Source organism: Manis javanica, chromosome 2 (genome assembly GCF_040802235.1).
Source record: "Manis javanica isolate MJ-LG chromosome 2, MJ_LKY, whole genome shotgun sequence".
Classification (NCBI taxonomy): domain Eukaryota; kingdom Metazoa; phylum Chordata; class Mammalia; order Pholidota; family Manidae; genus Manis; species Manis javanica.
This window is the reverse complement of record NC_133157.1, coordinates 35,169,294-35,182,115: the sequence shown is the minus strand read 5'-3', so window position 1 is coordinate 35,182,115 and position 12,822 is coordinate 35,169,294. Positions and strand designations below refer to the sequence as shown.

Sequence of the window (12,822 nt, the reverse complement as noted above, 5' to 3'; positions counted from 1 at the left end):
GGCAAATCAAAGTCTTTGAGGCTCAGTTCCCACAATTAAAGTGAAAGAGATGCACTGATGGTTATTAAGACTTTGGAGTTCTAACTCGCTTCTCTGTTTGCCAATGCAAATGTTAAATGGGCTTTAAAAACTTTCTGTTTTTACTAAATGCAACTACATTTAAAGTTTCATACAGTTTCAAATGGTCTTTGAAATACATATTTACCTCCTTGGATGCAGCTCCAACTGAGCCTTATCCAACTGTAAGTTTTCCTGAAAATAGGCCACTATCTGGGCATCACTGCTGTGAACATAAACGGTGAATCAAAGCAAAGGAAATGGCAATCTCTTTCTGACCTTTTTACATGTTTAACATTCTTCATATCTACAAGGATCAATATTAATATATTCAGCCCACTAACTTTTATTTAACATCTCTACTAGGCAATTACCTTCTGACACAGAAATGAATAAATGAAGAAGATATAACTCCAGACTCCAGTGATTTTGCAACTTTAAAGAAGAGACAGAGGTACAGAGAAAGTAAGAAAAACATAAATGCTACAATGGAGATGTAAACAAAACAACAGACTTTATGATATGCCACAAAGAAAAATCTCAAAAATCCCAACAAGCACAGATAAGCCACATTTTCTCACACAAACACAATAAACCTGTAAATGAAATATAAAACTTAGGTTAACCTAGCCACACAGAAAACCCAACATTTAGGACATTTTTTAATATCCTTCTTAAATATATAGGGGCAAAGAAAAAAAAGTAATTATACACCATCATTTAGGAACAAATAACAAATGAAAATTCAATCAAAGCTGAATTCAGAGGCAATTTTTAGCCTCAAGTACATACTAGCATCATGACTAAGGGCATAGGATTGATCTTGGCTCCATTACTTACTAGCTACACGACCTTGGGCAAATTAGTAAACCTCTATGTGGTCTTTATCTCTCATCCATTAAATGAGAATATTAGTACTGTACGGATTAACATAAATGCCACATGTGAAGCAGAATAGTTGCTGTCTAAAAAAACTCTATAAAACGAGTGTTCCAGCAGGAGCTATTTTGTTACAGTGAACAACTGTTTACTTTTGCTGGCCCACGTATAGGAATGGGTCCAGAGTGAGAGGAAGACAGATGAATTAGATTTCATGGGTATCCAAGGAAAGAACTGTACATGTGCTTTATTGCTGGGCTTCATGGAAACGGGAATTGAGAACATGAAAGCTACCAGGACCTAAGGCAATTATTTTCACTCTTTTCTTCCTGGGGCCATGTGCTTCTCTCTGTGCGTCAACTCAGTGTCCCTTCTCTTGTACTCTCTACCCCTCTCACCTTCCCTTCCCAAGTGGATTTAATACGCCACTGTTAGTTTCTATTCACTCCTACCTTGGATGTGCATATGGCTCATCAAGAAATGAGCACCTCTTCTCTACCTTTTCTACAACAGATTTCTTAAGCAGGGATGTGCTTCAGAATTACTTAGAGTGATTTTTTTTAAATATTCATGCTTGGCTCCATCCAAGTTATTCTGGGAATTAGGGCCCTGGTATATTTTTTTAGTTTTTAATTTGAAAAGAAAATCAACCTATAGAAAAATTGCAATGAAAATATAAGCTTTACCTAGAGCTACCAATTGGTAGGTAGTATTTTGCAGCTCAGAAGTGTAAGCTTCCATGTGCCCAGGAAGAAAGGAGAAGCAGATATAGATGAGTGCTGAAATCTATACCACACTCATCTCTCTAAAGCGTGACCTCACACAGATGAACAGGCCACCCTCAATCCGCTGTGACTAGGGAGGGCAGGAAATGGTGCAGACCATGATGGCTTCAGCAGACCAGGCTGGAGACAGCTAGCCAGGCAAATAAGTCTAGAAACAACTAACTAAATTACCTAGCTAACAAGTAAGCAGTCAACTCAAGAAGCTAGAAAAGGAGGAGCCTAGTAAATTAAGGAAAAGAGGAGGAAAATTTACAAAGCTAACAATAGAAACCAATAAATCAGAAAACAAGAAAATAATTGAAATGATTCTAAGAGCTATTTTTTTAAAAAAAGACAACAATATAAGCCATTGGCACTACTAGCCAAAAGAGAAAAAGAAACTACACAAACCCCCTAATGGTATGACGAAGTAGCTAAAAACAGCACGCAGGAATTTTTTTAATAACAAAATACTAAGTAAAAGTAGAAAATCTCATTTTTTCTAGGAAAATATAAATTAAAATTAACCCAACATGTTGTAGAGCACCTGAATAAAATAATGACTATAGAAGAAACTGAAAAAGATCAAATAGATATCTCCTACCAAAAAACTCACACTAAATTTAATTTATAAAGCTGGTATGAAATTAATACAAGACCTAACAAACCTCACACAAGTTACACAAATGAAAATTCCTAAAACATCAAACCAGGGATAGCAAATAGCAGGATGCTTGCCATAACTGTCTTCTTTCCTCCAATCCAATGGCAGGTATCACCAAATGGTCACAGCTCTTTCTGAGACCTCTCAAGTGTCTGCACGATGGCATATCTTGCATGCAATCTGCCAAAGATTCAACAAGGGAAGTGCTGGCAAATGGCTGCTCTTTATTACCTATGAATGGACAGCTAACTCACTAAGGGCAGATACCTTGTCTATCTTGTTCACAATTGTACCTTCAACATCAGACAGAGGTGTCTGGCATATAATATGAAATAAGTAAGTCTAGCAATATTACAAAGGAATAATACACATTAAGAGCAGTAGGATTCCAGGACTACAGCAATGATTGAACTAGAAAGTCTATCAGTGTAATTAACAGGGATGAACCAAAGGAAATAAAAACCATTTGATTACCCTGACAGATACTGGGGAAATCTTTTATAAAATTAAATATCCATTTGTGATTTTTTAAAAAAGGATTCTTAGTAAACCAGGAATAGGAAAATGATAAAGAATATTTGAAATGAGAAGCCAATATCAAACTACATCAAGGGGAAAGCCAGAGCAAGAGAATAGAAATCAAACATATAAATATTAGAAAAAAAGAGAACTATAGGAAAGACTTGGATTTGACTCTGAACACAACAGATGGGTTTTAAGAAGAGAGAGAAAATTACCTGTCTTACACTTTAAAAGGAGTATTCTGACTGCTGTAAAGAGAACAGGCTGTAGGGAGACAAAAGCATAAGCAGGCAGGGAGACAAGAAAGAAAGCTATTGCAACAATCCAAAAAAAGACAGTGGTGACTTAGATTGGATTAGAGGCAGTGGAAATATCAGAAGTGATCAGTTTCTGGGCAGATTTCAAACATACAGCATACACAGTTTGCTGATGGGCTAGATGTGATGTAGAGACGAGAGGAGTCAAGGATAACTGAATTGTCTTGCCTGAGCCTCTACTAGATTGCATTTATTGGGATGAAGAAACCTTGGAGAAAAGCAGGGGAAGATTCAAGAGTTCTGTTTTGTATCCGTCAATTTTGAAAAGAGATTAGATATCTAACTAGAGATGATGAGTATGCAATTGAGTATAAGCATCTAGAATTCAGGGGAGAGGTTGGGGCAAGAGAAAATAAGAGTCATTAGTATAAATAGTATTTAAAGCTTTGGAGTTAATGGAATGACCCACTGTGTATGTGTGTAGAGAGAAGAGTTATGATGGAGCTCTGGGTACACCACTGTTCAGAGGTCAGGAAGATGAAAAATCATCAAGAGAGACCTAGAGAAAGGAGCCAATAAAATAGGAGGAAAATCAAGAAACTAAATGAAGAACATAAGTCAAGATGTGATCATGGCTGCATAGAAAGTGACCTTAGGAGATAGTGCTAACAAAGTGTCATGATGCCTGCAGCTTATTTCAGATGATACAATAAAAGTTTATGTATTACATAATACAACATTAGAGAGACAGAACAAAAATGACAAAATATTAACTGTTGAATCTAGGTGAGGTATACAGGTGTTCACTGCATTTCATCAACTTTTCTGCATTTGAAATTCTTCATAATAAAGAGATGGTGGGAAATAATTGACTATATTCATTTAACACTACTTCCTAAGGTCAAATTAATCTTATATACCTAGTACCCAAATTGTAGTCTCTAAAAATCATTTCCAGCTAAAACGAACTATGAATCATGGAAAACATTAGCGGATACCAGCTCTAGTCTAAGGATGCACAAAATGAGCCTGAAACTATCATATCAAATAGCAAAAAACCTTAAGGGTCATATCAAGACTCAAGAGCCTACTTGAGTAAGTTCTCACTGGCCAAAATAGGACAATTTTAGCATCAAAAATGATAAAAATTGCCAAAGACTGAGACACATCATATATGTGTTAAATTATGAATTCATAATGGTACCAAAAAATAAACTCATTGGTCCCTTTTAAAGGATGCTAGGAAAACCACATTACTTTAAAAGTGGTAAAATAAAAGGCAGACAATCAAGCATTTTTATCACCTTGCCTAAATGAAATTTATCTCTGGGTTAATAAGTAGTTAATGTGGAAAAGTTTTTCTTTGTAGAAGTATTCTACCTAATAAATAAGGAAGAACAGAATGAGAATATTATTTTCTAACTCCTGTATTAATTAGCCTAGACCAGTGGTTTTGAATCAGAGACAATTTTGCCTCTCGGGGACAATCAGCAATGTGTAGAGATATTTCTGGTTGTCACATTTGGGAGTTACTACTGGCATCCAGTCGGTAGAAGCCAGGGATGCTACGTCCTACAATGTAGGATACCCCCTACAATAATAATCTAGCCCAAAATGTCAGTAGAGCCAGGTTTGAGAAACTGGTCTAGACAGTGGTCATAATTAGTTACTAATATGACAAAAGACCACCACCATATTTTATACCTCTTAATAAAAGCACTAAAATCACTTCTGAATTAGTTTTGCCAAAATAATCAGATCCAAATCTGTTAAGTCTTAAACTACCAATTTACCATAAATACAGGGGACTGAGGAACATGGTAAATACAGCAGATGAAGTTCAACAAAATTCAGACTTTGAGAAACTCTACATGACATATGACCTGGTTTATTAGAAGAAGAAGAAAATAGTAAGGGGAAAAGATGGAGGATGAACTTTAAGAGACATATCAGCTGCAAAGTATGGACTTCAGATTTTTATTCAAATAAATGTTTAAGTATAAGACAATGGGGGAAATGTGAACAAAAAGGTACGTGATGATATTAAGGGATTATTATGTATTTTTTTAGGTGTGACAGTGGTACTGTGATGTTTTAAAGAAGAATCCTTATCTTTTAGAGGTGGCATACTGAAATATTTATTGATGAAAGGATATAATGTCAGAAATATGTACCAAGTACCTGAAGGGAGAGAACAGGGGTATAGATGAAATAAGATCAGCTGTGAATTGATCATTGGAGAATCACTGTCATAGAAGGTACATGAAAGCAGGTATGAGGGCTGTGCTTGTATTAATTTTCACCTCAGCCAGGTCACTTTTGGCAACAGTACAACTGAGGCATTGGTAAGTGACTTTCACAATGGGTCTCCAACAAAATTTTCTTAACCAAGGTAAATAAGGGTCCAGTGTTCAATTTTCTGGTTTGTGGGGTTTTTTTTTTTTACCATTTTCCATCATAAAATGTTAGAAAACAATCAAAAAGATCTTCTAATAGCCTAACTCCAAGAACATTTAAAACATTCTAGCCTACTTTGCACTATTTAATGTTTTTTATTATTCCACTTTTCCTAAACTCACCATTCCTTGGATTCCATGACATCAGACACTCTAGATTCTCTTCCTATCTTTCAGCTTGTTTCTTCTGTCTCCTTTGTGGAATTCTCATCCACCCTCTAATGCTCTAATCGTGGTGTTCCCCACGATTCCATTGTCCACCTATTTCTCCCTCTAAACACCCGACTTGGATGATGGCATCCACCTTCATAGTTTCCTTTACCATCACCCCTTTGCAATCATCTGTCTTCCCCCTCCTAATCTTTCCACCTCCTGGATTCTTCGTTTCAGCTGCCATCACCCAGTCATCTAAGCTAGAAACTTAAAAATTATCCTGGATGATGCTCTTTTTCTCCACAGGACTGACTGGCTTGGGATATCAGTAAGTCAGCAAGTTTTCCCATCCTAGTTGAATGTTCCCTTTTCTCCTTCCCTATTATCCCTATCCTAGTTGGTCCCTCATCCTCTTCTGAGTGAAGCATTGTTGGATCCTCCTTCCTAACCAGTCTCCTTGCTTCCATACAACCACCACAGTGATCTTTCTAAAACAAGAACTTGGCTTTTCTGCTTGGAATTACTATCTCTAACTATAGTATTATCAAACTTGAATAAAACGTCAGATATCTGTCAACTGAATTATCTAATATTATTTAAGCGAAGGGAAGCATATATTCCTAAGATCTCATACAACTATAGAAAGCGAATTTACAAACTAAACAGCTGTAGATGTTAACATTAATTTAATGTGATGGTAAGTTTGTGTTGCTGAGATTGGCTCATCCCCAGTGACTCTGGAAGGACTGTGAATCTTTCCGGTTCCTCTCCAAACTTCTGGGAAACCTTCCCTTGTACGGTGCACCGTGACAGCATCTGACCTTCTCTCGACCCTAATGCATCATTTATAACCTAAGGCTGCCTTTCCTCATTAGCCCTTGACAATTAAATCGTACTTGGCTCCAACTCTCATAAATATGAGGCAAGGCTCTGTTAGAAGGCGGTCACCCACACGAACGATTGCTGTGCTTGTATTTTCTTTTTAGCTTGCCACAGTAACAGAAATACAGAACTTTAGAATTTTTGAAGAGAACTCAGCCTCCCTCCCGCCAGCTCTGACGCAGCCTGTTTCGCTCCCCCCATGCTGGCAGCCCCAACTCCCGCTGCCCTCCTCCATTCCGCCGCTAGGTGGCAAGCTGCTCCCCGACACCTGCTACTTCTCGCCAGGGAGCGGTCCGCCGGGATCGAGCGTCCTCACCCATCGCGGGCGATGATTGGCTAGTTCGCCGAGCCTCGAGGGTGGAAACAGCGGAGAACCGGAAGCGTCGGCTCCAGCGAGGGCATAGTGCGCTGCGCATTCTGGGCCCCGCGGCGACTTAAAGAGGCCAGCTGTAGCTGCTCCTGCAGCCTGAGGGGGCTGACGGGATTCCCAAGGGATGGAGGGCTGAACCTGCTCAGAGCGGTCACACTCACGGGAACAGTCACCTTAACAGGAGGGGTCGCAAAGACTGGTGGAGTCACTCTGAGAGGTGGCGGGGGTCTCACTGCGTGGAGGAGCTTGCAGAGGAGGGGTGTAACACTGAGGAGCTCTGGTTCAAACTGATGGCGGTAGTGTCATACTGAGGAAAGGTTCCCCTGAAGGAGAGATGTCTCACTGAGGAAGGAAAGGGTCTCCAAGGGAAGGTAGCCTTGAGGGGCGAAGTTTTCCTGAGGAGTGAGATCTCGGAAGGAGGGACTTCCCCGAAGGTGGACGCTCCCCTTTGGAGAAAGGGTTATTTGGCCGAAATGTTAAGAGTAAGGTCTAGGCTGGGTGGTCACTGGACGGAAGCCCTGGAATCTTGAACTTGAGGGAGGCGGGATGGAGTGAGTCGGTGTCAGGGCCACATCAGGGGATGGACTGGCCGAGGGCTCACTACAACCCCAGGGCATCACAACCTCCCGACACGGTGAAAGTGTCAGGTAGTCCCGAGGCTTAAGGTGAAGAGGTGAGACCTGGGAAATCGGCAGGTTGGACCAGGGTGGGTGCCGGGAATGTGGGGAGGTTGCTGGGCTATCTCCGATTGTAGCTGGACCAAAAGGGTCTACTTTTATGCCCTGCTGGTCCACGGGGCCCAGGAATCGGGCGGCTACCTAAGCCCGGCCCTCAACCGACAGTGACCTGAGAGTGGGAGGGGAGAAAGACTCCCAGGGAGGTTAAAAGACATTGGAGCTGTGTGTGCGCACAATCAGCCCCTAATTCCCTTCAGTTATTCAGCTCCAGCTGAATTTATTTGACCCCGACGCTCCACACCCTTTCGCCTAGGACGTCGCGGTCCGGGGTTGGGGTGTGCATACCTAAGGGGGCGTGGTCGCTGCCCAGGGGCCGGGCTCGAAGGAGTTAAGCCAAGGCCCGGCTCAGCCCCGCTTCCGGCAGGCCTTGGAGCCTGAGCCCCAGCGGCTGAGCGGAGCAGCCGCCACCCGCCGGCCCGCCCGCCTCCGCCTGCAGTGAGCCTGTCCGCTTGCCCACCGGCGCCCGGGAGCGCCACCGCCACCGCCCGGCCCAGGCCCAGGCCCTGCGCAGAGCGGAGCGGAGCGGCGTCCACCCGGGCCCAGCAAACCAGTGCGGCGGGGGCGGGCCCAGTATCTTCAGCGGATCTTCTATAATCCAGGGCGGGAGCGAGAGCCCAGGCGCCCCGGAACGGGCTGAGTGCGCGCCCATGGCGAGCGCGGCCTGCCCGGACCCCAGGGACCCTGCCAGGTGAGACAGGCCCGGGCTGGGGTCCCGGCCATGGCCGGGGAACGGCCCCCACTGCGGGGTCCTGGGCCCGGACCCGGAGAAGCGCCGGGGGAGGGGCCCCCGGAGCCGGGGGCCGCAAGCGGAGGCCCGGGCCGGGGCCGCCCCTCCTCCTACCGGGCACTCCGCAGCGCGGTGTCCAGCCTAGCGCGTGTGGACGATTTCCACTGCGCGGAGAAGATCGGGGCCGGCTTCTTCTCTGAGGTCTACAAGGTAGGACCAGCAGAGAGGGCAGAGGGGCGGGACCGAGCCTTAGACGGAAGGCTGAAACTATAGGGCCAGGACCCGGGCGACCCTCTCAACCCTCCTAACCTGCTGGGGACTCACCGGCCCCTGCCGCCTCCAGGTTCGGCACCGACAGTCGGGGCAAGTCATGGTGCTGAAAATGAACAGGCTCCCCAGTAACCGGGGAAACACGCTACGGGAGGTACAGTTGATGAACCGTCTCCGACACCCCAACATCCTAAGGTGAGCGGTCCTTGCCGCTCGCTGGGAAGCTTGCTGGGGGAAGGGGAATGATCGCGCGAGAAAAGTGGAAACTGTGGAGGGGCCAGGGCTCTTAGAGCCTACCCTCCTTTCTTCCCAATTCTCTCCTAGGTTCATGGGGGTCTGTGTGCACCAGGGACAGCTGCACGCTCTAACAGAGGTGAGGATGGTCAGGAAGGGATGGAGGGAATCCCACCACCACCACCTCAAAGGGGAGAGGGTTCAGCAGTCCGTTGCATCTACTAAGAAATAATGAGAGGCAGCAGGACCTCCTCCCAGGAGAGGATTCTCTGAACTTAGGTTTGGGCAAACCACAAATAAAAGGCCTCAGCTGGTTCCATTCTCTATATCTTCTAGAACAGTGCCATTTAATGGTACTTTCTGCACCAATGAAAATGTTCTATTCTGTGCTGTCCAAAACTGTAGCCAGAAGCCACATGTGGCTAGTGTGACTGAGGAACTAAATGTCTAATTTTATTTAAATAGTTACACATGGATCAGACAGGACAGCCCTAGAATATGAATGGGGAACACTATAGCCTAGACTCACTCTTCTGACCTTTGTGACCCTCCAGAGTGTCCCTTAGCTTATAAGTGAGACCTAGAGTCCAGACTGAAACCTTGACATTTATTCTCCTTCTCTTCTGCCTATGCCCCAGTATATGAATGGAGGGACACTAGAACAGCTACTCAGCTCCCCTGAGCCCCTATCCTGGCCTGTCAGGCTCCGCTTGGCTCTGGACATTGCCCGTGGCCTGCGGTACCTTCATGCGAAAGGTGTATTCCACCGAGACCTCACATCCAAGGTAGGCTGGCCAGGTGGGTGGAGGCATGAAAGGGGATGTGGGACTATTAGGTTATAACTAGCCCCTGGACGTTGGAATGTGAATAATAGACATGTTAGGCTGTTGGAGTAGCAAGGCATTAGAGAATGGGGAACTGGGGTGAGGGGGAGTACTCTGGGGGCCTGAGCACCACTCTCTGTTTAGAGTGATAGACAGTGTTGCAAGATTGGGGTGCATTGGAGAACCGGGAGGTCAGAGAGTGTTGGGGTTCTTCTGTAGTGACAGGGCTTTGGTGTGTATATTGGGAGATCAGAGAAGAGAAGGTGATGGGTATGTGTGGATACGGTGTGTGTATATCAGAACTGTCTGATCCGACGGGAAGACCGAGGTTTCACGGCTGTTGTGGGTGACTTCGGGCTGGCTGAAAAGATTCCTGTGTATAGGTGAGTAAGGTAAACACCCCTGTTCTCCCAAACATTGCAGAAGGCCCCTATCTCAGTGAAGCCCCCAGGGACGTTTCCCTTGCAGCGGGGGAAGGGGCTGACCTCATCCCCTTTTGTTTGGGGAGGCTATCTGAGTGGGATGTTTCTGACCACTCTGCCCCTGTCCCTGCAGGGAAGGGGTAAGGAAGGAGCCACTGGCTGTGGTGGGCTCCCCGTACTGGATGGCTCCAGAGGTGCTGCGGGGTGAGCTGTATGATGAGAAGGTAAGACGTCCACCCTTCAGAGCCCCACGGCCTTCCAGAGACCCTTGAGATTCTCTTTTAAGGCCCCATCCCAAGTCCTCGACAACCCTACCAGGTAATTCAGGAGTCTGTCAATATCCCCCTTGCCCCTCACAGGCACCTGTCCAACACATGAAAACTGTCAGGACTTCCCACTGATTCTGGCATATTCTGACAAAATTCTGACATGAATACTGTTCATTTCTCCCCCTGACATCGTCCCCTACTCTCAGGCTGACGTCTTTGCCTTTGGGATTGTCCTTTGTGAGCTCATTGCACGAGTACCTGCAGACCCTGACTACCTGCCCCGGACTGAGGTGAATGATGTCTACAGGTCTGAAAAGGAGGAACGCCAGACTGGGCAGCTTATAACCGAGGGCTCCCTGAAGGCTGAGGTCATGACTGGGGGGCAGAAGGAATACCCAAGGCTGGTTGACTTGAAGATCCTCCTGTCTGTCCCTGCAGGACTTTGGCCTGGATGTGCCTGCGTTCCGCACCCTAGTCGGGGAGGACTGCCCACTGCCTTTCCTGCTCCTGGCCATCCACTGCTGCAGTGTAAGAGCCTCCCTCTCCCTGCTGCCCTCTGCCCCATCCATCAGCTGCCGAGGCTGTCCTGTCCAGGTAACAGGAAGAAAACTCAGGGGCCCTCTTTGGGGCACTGAGTGAGGCCCCCCTGTCTCTGCCCACCAGATGGAACCCAGCAGTCGTGCTCCCTTCAGTGAAACCACCCAGCACCTGGAGTGGACCCTGGAGCAGCTGCCTGAGACAGCCCTCGTCCCCAGCACTCCCCTGACGCACAGTCAGGGTAAGGGGGCCTGACCTCGACCTAACCACAGGCCTTTTACCTCTCCTCCTTAGGGCTTGGGGAATTATCTGGGGGAGATGAAGAAGACATCTATTTTCCTAGTTAAGAAGGCTGGGTCAGGGTGTAGTGAGAGAACATCTCAAAAAAGATATTTTTCTAATTCTAGAGCCTGAGGGAGGGGAAGAAGGAAAGAAGAGGTAGAAGAGGGCTGGAGGTGACACCTCCCCCTTTCCAAAGCACCCCATGGGACTCCCTTTTCTAAGCTGTAATCCCAGCAGCCTCCTGATGAAAAATGAGCCCTCCAAGAGCTGTGCTCAATGCTGAGAACAGTGATCACAGACTTCTCTGCCTACAGGGTCTGTTCCAAGAGGGGGTCCCTCTGCCACACTTCCCAGGCCAGACCCCCGGCTCTCCCGAAGCCGGTCAGACCTCTTCTTACCCCCATCACCAGAATCACCACCTAACTCGGGGGACAATCTAACTCGAGTCAACCCCTTTTCACTACGGGAAGACCTCAGGGGTGGCAAGATCAAGCTCCTGGACACACCGAGCAAGCCAGTCACCCCCCTGCCCCTGGTGCCACTATCACCACTGCCCTCCACCCAGCTGCCCTTGGGGCCCACCCCAGAGACCTTGGGCCAGCCTGGGACGCCTGCCCGCCGCTGCCGCTCGCTGCCATCATCCCCTGAGCTCCCCCGACGTATGGAGACAGCACTGCCAGGTCCTGGCCCTCCCTTGGTGGGCCCCTCAGCTGAAGAGATAATGGAGTGTGAGGGCAGTAGCCCTGAGCCAGAGCCCCCAGGACCAGCTCCCCAGCTGCCCCTGGCCATGGCCACAGACAACTTCATCAGCACTTGTTCCTCGGCCTCCCAGCCCTGGTCCCCTAGATCTGGGCCTCCCCTTAACAACAATCCCCCAGCTGTGGTGGTGAACTCCCCACAAGGCTGGGCTGGGGAGCCCTGGAACCGGGCCCAGCATAGTCTGCCCCGGGCAGCAGCTCTGGAGCGGACAGAACTCTCGCCGCCCCCTTCAGCCGCCCGGGAGTCTGACGAGGGGCTGCCCTGCCCCGGCTGCTGCCTCGGCCCTTTCAGCTTTGGCTTCCTGTCCATGTGCCCCCGCCCCACACCAGCTGCCGCCCGCTACCGCAACCTGAACTGTGAGGCAGGCAGTCTCCTCTGTCACCGAGGGCACCATGCCAAGCCCCCCACCCCCAGCCTGCAGCTGCCTGGGGCGCGCTCGTAATAGTGGGACCTGTGGTCTCAGGCCTCTGACTTTGGCCTTCAGGATGCCCTGTGAGGACAGAGCACACATGCTGGACAGTGCCAGTCCCAGATGGGCTGACAGGCTCTCCTCCACCTGTAGGGGAACCTCAGCCTGGACTCAAGGGACAGAACATTTCCTCTCCAAACTCTGGGCTTGCTCTCCTGTGGGCATCACTGAACCAGACAGAGCATTGCTGACACACGAAACTAACACTTGCAAAATTATTTAAAAATATTTCAATAAAACTGCCTGGCTGGCTCCGGGCTGCCCCTATCCACTCAGGCCATGCGCCCT

The 12,822-nt window shown here is 47.3% G+C and overlaps 1 protein-coding gene across 2 annotated transcripts; it reads left to right on the top strand.

Moving 5' to 3' along the window:
* Positions 1–7,026: 7,026 nt before the first annotated feature.
* On the top strand, positions 7,027–12,801 carry TESK1 (testis associated actin remodelling kinase 1). Of its 2 annotated transcripts, XM_036996534.2 has the most exons (11): positions 7,027–7,677; positions 8,106–8,678; positions 8,812–8,933; positions 9,063–9,111; positions 9,611–9,757; positions 10,097–10,179; positions 10,352–10,442; positions 10,694–10,777; positions 10,926–11,015; positions 11,151–11,265; positions 11,621–12,801. In XM_036996534.2, exons 2-11 carry the CDS (start codon positions 8,460–8,462, stop codon positions 12,505–12,507), a joined length of 1,887 nt encoding a protein of 628 aa, XP_036852429.1. In that variant the 5' UTR covers positions 7,027–7,677; positions 8,106–8,459; the 3' UTR covers positions 12,508–12,801. The 2 variants fall into 2 exon arrangements, with proteins under 2 accessions (XP_036852429.1, XP_017533133.2); XM_017677644.3 differs by having other exon boundaries at positions 7,027–8,678.
* Positions 12,802–12,822: the final 21 nt, after the last annotated feature.